Source organism: Meles meles, chromosome 8 (genome assembly GCF_922984935.1).
Source record: "Meles meles chromosome 8, mMelMel3.1 paternal haplotype, whole genome shotgun sequence".
Taxonomy (NCBI): Eukaryota; Metazoa; Chordata; class Mammalia; order Carnivora; family Mustelidae; genus Meles; species Meles meles.
In genome coordinates this window covers 90,227,175-90,241,206 of record NC_060073.1, presented here as the reverse complement: position 1 = coordinate 90,241,206, position 14,032 = coordinate 90,227,175, and the positions used below count along the sequence as shown (strand labels likewise).

Below are 14,032 nucleotides of genomic sequence, written 5' to 3'. Positions count from 1 at the left end.
GAAATGAAATAGCGAATGAAAAACAATAGAAAAAAAATCAATGAAATCAAAAGTAGGTTCCTTGAAAAAGATAAAATTAACAAAGTTTTAGCTAGAAAAAAAGAAGATTTAAACTCTTAAAATCAGGAAAGAAGGAGGAAACATTACTATCATTACAGATATAAAAAGGATTTGCAAAGAAATACTATGAACAATTTTATGTTACATTAAGTAATCTGGATGAAATGGACAAATTTCCACAAAGATAAAAACTATGGAAACTGACCCAAGAAGAAATAGTCTCAATATAACAATAACAAGAAATCAAAAACCTTCCCACAAAAAAAAAAAAAAAAACAACAAAAAAAACACAAACCTCAAATAAAACAAAACACACTTTCCCACACATGCACAAAAGCCCAGGACCAGAGGACTTCAGTGGGGAACGGAGAATTCCACGAAATGTTAAAGGAAAAATGAAAACCAATTCTTCATAAACACTTTTAAAGAAGAAAACACTTCCTGCTACATTTTAGTAAGGAGTATTACCCTGAGAGTAAAACCAGATAAAAATATCTCAAGAAAACAACAGACCAAAATACCTTGTGAATACATATACAAAATCTTCAACAAAATATCAGCAAATCAAACCTAGCAAGATACAAAATGGATTATATACCATGCTTGGGATTTACCCCAGGAATGAAATGTAATCAATCACTGTAACCAATATACCTTTACAATATAATAAAGGACAAAGACCACAGGATTATCTCCACAGATGAGGAAAATGCATGTGCAAAATCCAGCACCCTTTTAATAATAAAAACACTCAATAAACTCAGAAGAGAAGGAAACTTCATCACACTGATAAAAGTCATCCTGAAAAAACTCACACTAACATCACACTCATTGGTGAAAGACTGAAAACTAAGTACAGAAGAAAGACAAGGCTGTCAGCTCTCCCCACTTCTTTTCAACATTGTACTAAGGGTCCTCGCCAGGGAAAGCAGGCAAGGAAACGACAGAAAAGGCATCCAGATGGAAAAGAAAGAAAAAAAACTCTCTCTGTTCACAGATGGCATGAGCTTATATAGAAATTCCTAAGGAATACACACACACACACACACACACACACACATAGAATTAGAACACATACACAGAATTAACAAATTTAGCAAGGTTGCAGGACACAATGTCAAACCATCAAATATCAGTTGTAAAAACTAGCAATGGACATTTAGAAAATGAAACTAAGGGAATACTGGAATTTATTATAGCATCAAAAAGAATAAAGTATTTAGGAATCAACTTAAAGAGCAAGAGTTGCACACTGAAAACTGAAAAAATATCACTGAAACAAATTAAAGATCTAAATAAATAGAAAGGCATCCCATGTTCATGAACTGAAGGGCTCAATATTGTTAAGATGGCTTTACTCCCTAAAGTCATCTACAGATCAATCCTTACCAAAATTCAAGCTGGCTTTTTTTCTCTTTTCCCCAGAAATTGACAGATGATCTTAAAATTCATACGGAAATACAAAAGACACAGAATAGGGGCACCTGGGTGGCTCAGTTGGTTAAGCAACTGCCTTTGGCTCAGGTCATGATCCTGGAGTCCAGGGATTGAGTCCCACATCGGGCTGCTTGCCTGGCAGGGAGTCTGTTTCTCTCTCTGACCTCTCCCTTCTCATGCTCTTTCTTTCTCTTTCTCTCTCTCAAATCAATTAAAAAATCTTTAAAAAAAAAAAGAGAGAGAGAGAGAGAAAGACATACACACACACAAAATAGCCAAATTTATCTAGAAAAACAAGAGCAAGGATGCAGAAGCTGCACTTCCTGATTTCAAAATTACTGTAAAGCACCAGTAATTAACAGTGTGGTACTGCAATAAAGAGAGACAATAGAATGTTAGTGGAACAGAAATGAAAGTACAGAATAAGCCCATGTGTCTATGGTCAGTTGATTTTTGACAAGAGTGCCAAGAGCATTCAAAGGAGACAAAAGTCTTTTAAACAAACAGTGCTGTGTCAAACTAGTTATCTGCATGCAAAAATTGGATCCCTACCTCACACCATATGCAAGAATTAACTAAAATTGATTGCAGACCAAAACATAAGAGGTAAAATTACAAAACTCTGAGAGGAAAACATAAAAGCAAATCTTCATGAAAAATTAGGCAGTGGTCTTAGCTGTGATACCAAAAGCACAAGGTGAAAAAAGAAAAAGTGGACAGCTAGACTTTATCAAGGCTAAAATGTTTTATGCTTCGATGAGCACCATCAAGAAACTGAGAAACTAAACCCCCAGAATGAGAAAAGAAATATTTGCAAATCATATATCTGGTAAGGAATTTGGATCCAGAATACATAAAAAGCTCTTTTGACTCAAAAATAAAGACAAATAACCTATTTTAAAAAATGGGCAAAGAAGCTGAATAGACATTTCTCCAAAGACGACATATAAATGGCCAACAAACACAAGAATATTTGCTTAACATTGTTAGTCATTAGGGAAATATAGATCAAAACCACAGTGAGTAGATATCATTTCACATCCACTAGGATGGCTACAATAAAAATAGACATGACAAGTGTTGGTAAGGATGTGGAAAAATAACAATTATTACACATGCTAGTGTGTAAATGTGAAAAATAGTATGGTCACTCTGGAAAAAGTCTGGCAGTTCTTCAAAATGTTAAACATAGGGATACCACATGACCCAGCAGTTCCACTCCTAGGTATATACCCAAAAGGAATGAATATATTTACATACAAAACTTGCACAAGAATGTTCATAGCAGCATCATTCGTAATAGCCAAAAGATGGAAACGACCCAAAAGCCCATCAACTGATAAGTGAACACAAAAAATGTAGTCTTATTCACACAATGGACTATTATAAAGCTGTAAAAAGTAATGAAATATTGACACTAAATATGGATGAAAATATTATGCTAAGTGAAAGAAGCCATCCACAAAAGAACACATATTGTATGCTTGTACCTATGTGGAATAGGTAGAATAGGCAAATACAGCTTTGCCAAAATAGGCAAATCTGTAGAGACAGAGAGCAAATCAGTGGTTGGCAGAGACTGGGGGAAGGTGAGAATGGGAGGAACTGCTAATGAGAATGGGGTTTCTTTTTTGGCAAAGGAAATAGTCTGAAAATCAATCAGTTGTAAAAACAGTAAAAACCACTAAATCATACACTTTTATTATTTTTTTTAAAAAGATTTTACTTATTTATTTGACAGAGAGAGACACAGCAAGAGAGGGAACAGAAGCCGGGGGAGTAGGAGAGGGAGAAGTAGGCTTGCTGCCAAGCAGGGAGCATGATGCGGGGCTTGATCTCAGGACCCTGGTATCATGACCTCAGCCAATGGCATGCGCTTAACGACTGAGCCACCCAGGTGCTCCAAATCATACACTTTAAATGGTGAATTTTTATGGTATGTGAATTACATCTCAAAAAAAAAAAAAAGGTCCCCCTCTGCCTTCCCCAAGAAAACACTTAGCCCTTACCTTGTTAAGACTGGAGTCAACACAGACATTCAACACTTTTGGAGAATAAATTTTTTATAATATTTTAGGAAATCAGTTTATATACATATTGAGTTTTTGCGCTGAATTTAAGTAACACATCCTAATATCTAGCCATGTAAATCTAATTCCATGCTGATCTTTCAGGCTAAAATAATAAGTAATTAACCTCATGGCACTTCACATAGACCTCAGCACTTTCCTGACAACATTACTGTTTTATATATATAAACATGTAGGTAAAATTTGTATACATATATTTATTATTCCCACTGCTCCTCAACACACGGAACTGTGTTTTATTAAAGTCTGTATCTACAATGCCTAGCACAGATTAGAAAGGGCCAGATAAAGGTTAATGGAACAAATTAATAAATCTAATTATATAATTAATTCTCTACACATATATTCTCTCACTTATCTATCTTGAAAAATCACTTCTCTAAACATTATTTTCACAGACTCTGACAACAGCCCTCTGAAGGACAGGTAGGGTATTAAACTCAGAAAGTTACAAATTAGGGTGCTTGGTTAGCTTCCATGTCTTAGGCAGCTATTTAGTATCAGAATTAGTACAAGAATTCAGAACACCTCTCATTTCTAAATAGTGTTCCCCACTATTTCATGCTATGTCATCTTACAAATGAAAAAGGCACCCAGAGAAGTGAAGTGACTTTTTCAAGATCACACGGGTAGACAGACACAGAATCTGGGAGTAGCGTCCAGATCTATCTACTCACTAGTCTAGATTTGTTTTTTTCCCTCCTAAATCACATTAGCACTTAAGCCAACCCAGACAGATTACTCTGGGTTCAGCAAGTCAATGAAAGTGATCAGGCATCACTTGTATTCAGAATCCTCTGCTGGAGGCCATAGGAGAGAGGACTCCATAACCATCCCATACAGTATGTATGGTTTATCTTACTCATCAAGAGAAATTATAATCTAAATTCTGAATTTACTTTTTCAATGTGAGCTTCAATTCACAGTTCCCCATCATTTATTAAAAGTGAATTCTGGAATGGCTTATCAGAGTCAAGATGAAATGGTGAAAAAAGTAATGAGGAATTAAAAGTAGGAACAAGACTGGGTACTTGGGTACAAAAAGGTATTCTTCATCTTTTCCTTTTTTTTTTTTTAAATGACGATTTTTCTCCAAACACAAATTTATTATGTGCGGCACTTTCTCTAGCAGCTGGTCCCTTTTTAGTCAGCAGTCAGCAATCCCAAGAGTTCACAAAGACTGCCTTTAATAAGGAAATAAAGTATTTGCTAACACTTTCTTATGTGTTACAGAAACACTGAGGTTCAGGACATGGTCAGTGGAATGTAGCTTGTTCTTTACCTTAAGATGAAACAGAGTATAGTGCGAAGACATTAGAGATACAATAAAACAGAAATTATTCCACTTTTAAGAAGAAGGATGTTCCAATTGTTAAGGGTGAATTAATCAGAAAAAAAAAAAATCCAAGGTTTTTAGATTCTACTTACAGTTGTCTGAAATCCAATAGCTATTACTCATCTGATAGTAATAAAATCTGACATACCCCCAGATCCATCTGTTTCACCACTGCTGTCTATATTGGTCCCCCCTGAGTCTCCAGAAGGGTTAAGTGTTTGCCTCTGACAGGAAAAAGCTTAAAAATAGTAAAAAAAAGATCAGTCATTAAGATAAAAATTTGTTATACCTCTTAGCAATAATAAGCATGGCATATTACACATTTAAATTACCACATCATTATTGAAATGAATTTCAATTTCCTTGATGAATAAAGTTCAATATTAAAAAGTTAAATATGGAAATAGGAAAAAACATGTCAAATACCCAGCAAGTCCTTTAAACAAAAGACAATTATTCAATATTGGAAAATATATTCACTCATTCATTACCTGATGAATTTCTCGGTAAGATACCAGGATGGCTCTCTATTCTTGAAATTCCGGGACCTAAAAATAAGCAGATTGAAAAGAGGGGGAAATGTCATAGTATCATCAGCACCAAGTAAATATTCACAGAATCACCATAATCAAAATAAGTAGGCCTAAACACAAAACAGATTCTAAACTGCTGACAATAATGTTCTCTTTGGTATGCATTTGAAATGGTTGGATATTAGGCCCAATATAGCCAATACCCAGCAATGCAAATTAGTGGTACAGGCAGTCAACAATCTCACCTCTAAAACATGAATATCTAAAATACTCTAAAAGGCCTTTCAAATTTGTCAGGCTTGTCTAACAGGTGTTATCACCTTGTTTTATCACACTTTGCTTTACTGTGCTTCATAGATACTGCAGTTTTAACAAATTGAGAATTTGTGGTAACTGCAACAAGCAAATCTATGGGTGCCATTTTTCCAACAGTATTTGCTTGCTTTGTGTCTCCCAGGTTTTGGTAATTTTCAAAATACTTCAAACTTCTTCATATTGATGTGATCTATGAACAGTGATCTTTTTTTTTTTTTTCTAAGATTTATTATTTTTTTGACAGATAGAGATTACAAGTAGGCAGAGAGGCAGGCAGAGAGAGAGAGAGGAGGAAGCAGGCTCCCAGCCAAGCAGAGAGCCCGATGCGGGGCTCGATCCCAGGACCCTGGGATCATGACCTGAGCCGAAGGCAGAGGCTTTAACCCGCTGAGCCACCCAGGCGCCCCTGAACAGTGATCTTTGATGTTACTATTATAATTGTTTTGGGATACTATGAACCATACCCATATAACATAGCAAACTTAATAAGTGATACATGTTTTCTGACTGCAGATGCGCAAACATGAAGAGAAGCAGAATTAGAAGCAAAGCCTGGAAATGTGACTGAATTGCTGCAATCTCATGATAAAACTTGGAACAAATGAGGAGTAGCTTCTTACACATGAGCAAAGACAGTGGTTTCCTAGGATGGTATCTACTTGTGGTAAAGAAGCTGTGAGCGTTGGGAATGAACTACAATTTTGGAAGAAAGTATCACCTACTACAGAGAAATCATTTGTGAAAAGAAGAGTCAATTGATGTGGAAAACTTTATCACTGTTTTATTTTAAGAAGCTGCCAGAGCCACCCCATCCTTTAGCAACCACCACAATGATTGGTCAGCAGCCATCAACACTGAGGCAAGACCCTCCACTGGCAGAAAGACTGAAACTTGCTGAAAGCTCACAAGATACTTAGCATTTTTAGCAAAAAGTATTTTTTAATTATAGTACTTTTTTTAGACATGCTATCGCCAACTAACTGACAACAATGTATTGTAAACATAACTTTTATATGTACTGAGAAACCAAAAATTCATTTGACTTGCTTTATTGCAGTATTTACTTTACTGGTCTGGAACCAAACCCACAAACCCACAAAATCTCCAAGGTATGTCTGTATTTAAAAAGTTATTCAACAACAAAATATACTGAAATTGGTTTATGAGGGTAAAAGTATATCATACTGTATCAATTACTTTTGCAACAGCAAAGAATGATTTTCCTTACAGTCCAATTTCTTGAAAAGCACAAGACAGGTTCCATGTCCCAATGGTCACCACACTTACTGTTACTCAGAAGTTCCAGTATGCTCTCCGATGCAGTGGTAACAGATACCTCCAGGCAATGTGCAAAACTGGACAGTGCCTTGCTGCGGACAGTCGGTGCCTTGTCTAGACAACGGTCAAATATAATTTCCTGTATCAAGAACTTATGCTTTAAGATCTTCTGATGCTCCAACGAGAGAGTGTTATCTACCGCTCTTTCAGGCAGTTCCAATAGAGCTAAGACAACATCTAGAGTAAAAACCCTGTGTGGGATCTGATAAAGCAAAATCATAAGAATCTCCATCAGACAGGAATAAAAACCAAAGTATCCCTTGTGTATTCAGGTCTGTCTGTCAGGAGGTTGCAAGAGCCAGGAATCAAGATTTTATGCATATCTCCTACCTTGCAACTTCGTGAATATCTGTAAAGCCAGGCAATGAATGTAGCATATTCCCTACTGGGAAGTTTGCTGAGCAGCTGGACCAAGGACTGGGCCGCATAGGTCCGATACTCTGATTTATCAGTCACCTGAAAAACAAGCATTGAGAGGCTGTCCAGCCAATATCTACCTACAGGACAACTAAAACATATGTTGTGATATAAGTGGAAAATTAGTGAATGAAACTAGTTCAGTGAATCTTTAAATGTTATAAAAATGACTAGCAATTTTAGGTTTCAGACCCCTTTGAAAACTAATCTATAAGAAATCTATAAGCCCTTCCCTCAAAAATACAAACTTAGCACATAATTTCAGAAAGTTTATGGAACCCCCCCTAGAATCTACTGCATTCAAGTTAGGAATCATTTGTCTAAACTGTTATAGAAATTGAAGAGATAATCCTAAAAATTTGAACATTAACTGGGTATTTGATGATATTAAGGAATTATTGTATATTTTCTTCTGTGTGTTAGTATTTATTGGTTATGTTTTTAGAGTTCTTATCCTCTAGAGATACATATGAAATATTTAAGCATCAATGGATATGGTGGAATTTGCTTAAAAAAAGAAAAACCCAATGTTTACATGTGTTGACGAAATTATACATTATAGGGGTATAAGTGACACAAAATTGTTGAAGGTAGGTGCTCATCACCATATTCTATTTATTCATATGCTTGAAATTTTCCAAAATAAAAAGGATCCCCCCCCAAAAGAACACTCTGTCAATGGGAACATGTAGTGAAAATATTAAACAAAACTACTTTCCATAATGAATAATAGACTCATTCACAAGAACAAATATACATACAAGCATACACATTTACCTTCACATCTAGTATATATTTTTATCATCATCTTTATCATTCTTACTATTACTACTAAAGCAAATGGTACCTTGGCACAGATGTGCTGGAGTAAGATACGAAGGACTGGGAATACATTTTCCTTTAGTTCATCCACAAGTGAACTATTTAAAAAAGAAACCACACCCACTGTTTACAATACACCAACTACACAAAATAGTAATTTTTCAATTCTGTTCTCAAACACCATGACTTCTATGTTTTAAAAGTCCTGAATATTAAAAACTATTTACCCCATATTGCAAGCCTTGTTTCAGTGAATAGAGTAAAATAGTTTCACAGCAGAAGATCATTCACTATGTCCTACGTGTGGTTTTAGAGAGGTGCTGCCAAGCAGACAGCTACAGTCAGGGAAGAGCAAATGCGCAAACTTTGTATGAGTTTTTTGGTTATATACTAAATTTCACATTGAGACTCTAAAATATATCTTTTTGGGGGTAAATAATAATAAATAAGACATGGCGCCACCTTGTGGTAGCTGAGTGAAATGCTACCATTTCAACAGCTTTGTTAATACGTCTCCAAACTTTAATCCAAGATTATTATTTTGTTGTTTTTTTTTTAAGTTTACTTACTTATTTTAGTAATCCCTACCCCCAATGTGGACTCAACCCCATGCCCCCAAGATGAAGAGTCACACACTCTTCCGATTGAGCCAGCCAGGTGCCCCAGATTATCATAGTAATGCCCAGATTTGACCCATCTTTAGTGATTATCTGTACCATTATGTGGATACTACAGCAACTGGAGACATCATGAACTGTTATGGAAGACCAAAAGTGTTTCTACTTAAAACATCTTAGCTACTTAATGTTTTAAGAAACCCCCCACAAGAGATATTTGCTCAATGGTCAGATGACAGCCAGTATATACCTGGATTCTACCATCCACACCCCACATCTCCAACTACACTATATCCCATGTACACCTGCAGGCATGTACACACTCTCATATACTTACCACTCTATTCCACCACCTCCACAGTGCATGCCAGAAATTCAATAAAGGAGGGAAAGAAAAGCCAATGACATAGCAAATATGTCTTCCCCAGTAAAGCTGAGAAATGGAACTTTTTAGGTGAAGCTATGTGATTCATGAGGTGAAAATTGGTCTATCAATTATTGTTAAAGAAGTAAAAATTAACTTAATTCTTCCCTTTAGGAAGTATGGTTGTAGGGGGAAAAGGATAGAAAAGTGAGAAGAAACAAGGAAAAAGTGGCAAGGAACAAAGAGAATGAGACTAAGAAAAGATAGAAATACAAAAAGGAAAAAAAGAGGCAGACTCATAAGAGAGGCAAACACTGAGCCAAATGATAAAACAGATGAGAAGCAAACTGTCGTTCCTCAGAGCCTGACTTTACAGGCTCGTGGGAATCAAGCTGGAGGCCAGGGGTAGTCCATGAATTACAGACTCTGTATCCCTCAGCAATGACCCTGTGCAGAGGCTACCAACAATGAACTCCGGGCCATGTGAACCAGAGGAGCTCTGAAGTGCTTTACCCCCAAAACCATAACAGGCCAGAAATCTGTTAGTTTCCATAGGTGTCAGAAATCTTGGCTAGTACAGGGCCCAGGAGGTTTAAGAGAGAGTGATAAAGACAGTGAAAACCTACGCTGTGTATGCCTCACCTGATGAAATGGACCGCCTGCTTTCTACTGTTGATGACTGATGTTGTAATATTAAGGGGAGCACGATGGGCTCCTTCACCTGCTTCTAACATTAGTATCACATTCAGCATTTGATGGAAAACACAACCTATAACCTGGAAGAGAAGAAAATTCTATTTAAGGATTGATAAAGAATCCAAGGGCCTCGAAGAGAGTAATGCAGACCACGGTAAATCATTTCTTTTTCTTTTCTTTTTTTTTTTTTTAAGATTTTATTTTTTTTGAGAGTGAGAGAGAGCACACTCGCACAAGTTGGGGGGTGGGGATCAGAGGAAGAGGGAGAAGCAGGCTCCTTATTGAGACAGGAGCCTGACACAGGGCTCGATCTCAAGACCCTTGGGTTGACCTGAGCCGAAGGCAGATGTTTAACCAATTAAGCCAACCAGGTGCTCCAGAGTAAACCATTTCAAGCTGTGTAAAGATAAGTCAGGTTGATAGAGTTTTTGGATGAACACCAGAAATGTGTTTCTTGGACAATTACCAAGCACCCAATAAACACTTGATGGAAACAATGTGAAAACACTGCTTACAGGTAGTGATAGGAATGTCATCTAGTTTTTCTCCCTACCCTTTCAAACTGTAGTCCTGAAATTAGGGCAAATAGAGGATTAATTGTCACTTCTAAATGGCAAAAAAATGCACTGCTAATCCCTTACAGAACAAGGGAAGAATGGTATTTTACACTTGTGTTTTACCTGAAGTTTACAACACGCTTTCCAATATAACACTTCATATAACTTATTCAACTAACCATTCATTCACCCTGTAAACAAAACATGTGCTGAAAACCACATATGTGGCAGGTATTGCGTTAAGCACATTCATATATATTACTAGATTTAATCTTAAACCTCACAACAACTGTGTAAGTGAGGCATTTCCATTATATATATATATATATAATATACATATAAATATTATTTCCACTTTATACCTGATAAAAGAGCCTCCATGGCTAAAACCAACATGTCTGACATCTAGTCAACCCTCTCACAATTAAAAAATACTACATCTTGAGAAATGCTGTAGACCCAAAGGCATAAATCTCGCCATCCAGCTAACCTTTACAAATGTAAAGAGCACAGAAATTGAAAGCACTCATGTGAATTCTATCCCACCCACATTTTAAACACAGAAAGGAAAATGGTATAATAAATTATAAAACATGGCATGTTTTCTAAACAGGCATGGCACTCAGCATCTGACAAGCATTCTTTCATTTCCTCCTCCTGACAACGCTGTGGAAAGACTGAGGCTTTGGAAAGGCTGAGTACCTCATACAAGGAGGCACAGCTGAAGGAGGTGGAGTCAGAATTCAACCACTGATGTACACACTGACCCAAAGTCCCGAACCTATTTCTTTTCTTTTTCTTAAGATTTTATTTATTTATTTATGAGAAAGAGAGAGAGGAAGAGGAGAGGGAAAGGGACAACCAGACTCCACGCTGAATGCCAAGCCCAATGTGGGGTTTGATTCCAGAATCCTGAGATCACAACCTGAGCCAAAAATAAGAGTCAGTGCTTAACTGACTGAGCTACCCAGGTGCCCTCGAACCTACTTCTTCTTCTTCTTTTTTTTTTTTTTGTTCCCCAAAGACTAATTGACTTTATTTTATTTTTTTTAATTTTTATTGTGTTATGTTAGTCAACATCTTTGAACCTACTTCTTAACCAACATGGGATTCACCCTGGAAATTAAGTGTAGCACAGACACCAAAAGTCATAGGACCTCATTCTATTACATTTTTTGTAAAATCTTGTTTTATTAATCACATCCAAGTCTAGTAACACCATAATGCTTGGACAACCCTGACTCCAAAGTTTAGATAGTGATACTCTCTCAGTGAGGAAAATCCATATATAAATATTGACTAGGAATGATAACCAGTGATATTTCTATAGAATTCTCAACTGAAATGATATAAACACTAATAGAAATACTGAAGCACACATGAAACTTGCCAAGGAAAACTTGAAATTTCACGATTGTTCTTTTGAGAAAAATCTGGTGACTGTTTCTCTAAAAGTGACATTCTATTCAGTGTTCTTCCTATCTAATTCACACTGGAACCATTTTTTGTATGAAACCTAATAGTAATTTGCCATACCCTCCAAGTATTTGAATACCAGTTTGCTTATGAAGAACAGGTAGCAAACAGAAACGGTGATGCTTTTTTTGCTACAAATGACATAAGATCATGAAAATGATTTGGTAAATTAAAATGGCAATTACACCAAATGCTGCAAGGTTTTTCCATTATATGATTCAGATGCTTTTAATTCAACTAGTAATTAAATTGAATCTTTTTCTCCTTTACCTTATCTCCTTCTCCATGAAAGGGGGAGCACAGCAAATATAATCCATGATAGGCCAGTTCTGGTACATATTTTACTTGGTTAAGGTTTCTAAAGAAAAAAGGCAAAAGATTAATTAATGGACACAATATTACTCTGAATCTTCTGTAACCCTATAATAAACCACATCCAAATGAATAAATTCTTCTTGTATGCCAATTAGGATAAAATGGCATTTATACTTTCGCTAGAGCAAAATTTTAGCATTGGAAGAATTTGTGGCTCACCTAGCCTGGGTCACATGAAATTCATGAAGAACTGGTTCAAAATTAGTTAATGCAACAAAGACCTGGAAAACAGATATGAAGAAGACAGCTGATTTTTCCTACTTTATATTAAGTATTAGCCATCATCTCTGCCCTTTGAGGTTGCCCCAAGATTTTTTGGAATTCTCACTTACTTCTATGCAATTCTGTATGCACTGTGGCTTTTCTTTCAGAGAAAATTTAGACAGCAGCCTTAAAAAATTCTTCAAAAGGTGAAAGATGGTATTTCGAATTTGACAAAGGTCCCGAGCAGAAAAACAAATACTTTCTTCATCTTCCTGTTCTTCTATTTCATCCACCTAGATTATAAAGATATGTATAGGTGATGTCTGCTTCACCTGCTGCATAGTAATGCCTAACACTTTTTCCCATGGTTTTAATGTACTCAAATCCAAGTCCAGTTATACTCCACATGATTGCTGAATTGCTGAGGTGATATGACCCTGATCAGGTCCCTTAACTGCTGTCTCCAAAGCCAGAAGAATAAATCATTGGACTAGATGACTGAAGAGTAGTTTCTAGCTCTGTATTTTTGTGTCAATGGGAATTCTTTTGTTTCTTATAAGTTTTCATGTCAAAGAACATCCACCATCCTACCTAGTCATCACATAAGAATTTGGAGTTAATATTATTCCATTACACTCTTATGGACATGAGTCCTCAGATACTTCAATCTTCCTCTTTAATGATGATAAGATAATGTGGCAAATACAACTGTTGGGATGTTGCCAAGCATACCTGGGAATAAGGCTGGTGAGATTATGGGGAGGTTGGAAAGGTGACAAGGTAGAAACGTATTCTCAGTAGTACACAAAGCATGAAACAACTTAAGGTCATACTGGATAGCTGATGATACTTTGGGATCATTTGGTTATAATCATGATGCCCCAAACCATATTTTAATATAAAGTTAATTGTTGGGGTGCCTGGGTGGCTCAGTGAGTTAAGCCTCTGCCTTCTGCTCAGGTCATGGTCTCAGGGTCCTGGGATTGAGCCCCGCATCGGGCTCTCTGCTCAGCGGGGAGCCTGCTTCCCCCCCCCCCCCCGCCTGCCTCTCTGACTACTTGTAATTTTCCTCTCTCTCTGTGTCAAATAAATAAATAAAATCTTTAAAAAAAAAAGTTAGTTCTTAAATCACAATCTTGTGTTGGTACAGATATGTTTTATTATTATATTTACTTCTTACCTCAATATCTTCTTTCCTAGGTGGCTTTCCTCTTTTCCTATTCCCTCTTGGATTTGCCTCAGAATTCTTAGGCTGCTCTTTCTTTCTTTTCCGACTCAGGTTAGATTCCTGAGGCCAGCTCTTCTTTAGAATCTGAATACATTTGTCAAACATCACTTGGTGGAACACTTGATTGGCTACACTGCCTATTTATAAAGAATAAAGAGTAGGTGGGT

At 36.5% G+C, this 14,032-nt stretch overlaps 1 protein-coding gene across 1 annotated transcript in view; it reads right to left on the bottom strand.

Moving 5' to 3' along the window:
* The window catches only part of NCAPD3 (non-SMC condensin II complex subunit D3), a 71,783-nt gene that overhangs the window by 40,866 nt on the left and 16,885 nt on the right, over positions 1 to 14,032 (bottom strand). The window contains exons 5-14 of the mRNA XM_046014539.1: positions 13,818 to 14,002; positions 12,766 to 12,930; positions 12,593 to 12,654; positions 12,329 to 12,416; positions 9,972 to 10,105; positions 8,374 to 8,446; positions 7,440 to 7,565; positions 7,059 to 7,311; positions 5,415 to 5,471; positions 5,072 to 5,161 (exon numbers count right to left, since the gene is read on the bottom strand). Of these exons, the coding sequence (XP_045870495.1) occupies positions 5,072 to 5,161; positions 5,415 to 5,471; positions 7,059 to 7,311; positions 7,440 to 7,565; positions 8,374 to 8,446; positions 9,972 to 10,105; positions 12,329 to 12,416; positions 12,593 to 12,654; positions 12,766 to 12,930; positions 13,818 to 14,002 (1,233 nt within the window). The remainder of the gene's footprint in view (positions 1 to 5,071; positions 5,162 to 5,414; positions 5,472 to 7,058; positions 7,312 to 7,439; positions 7,566 to 8,373; positions 8,447 to 9,971; positions 10,106 to 12,328; positions 12,417 to 12,592; positions 12,655 to 12,765; positions 12,931 to 13,817; positions 14,003 to 14,032) is intronic.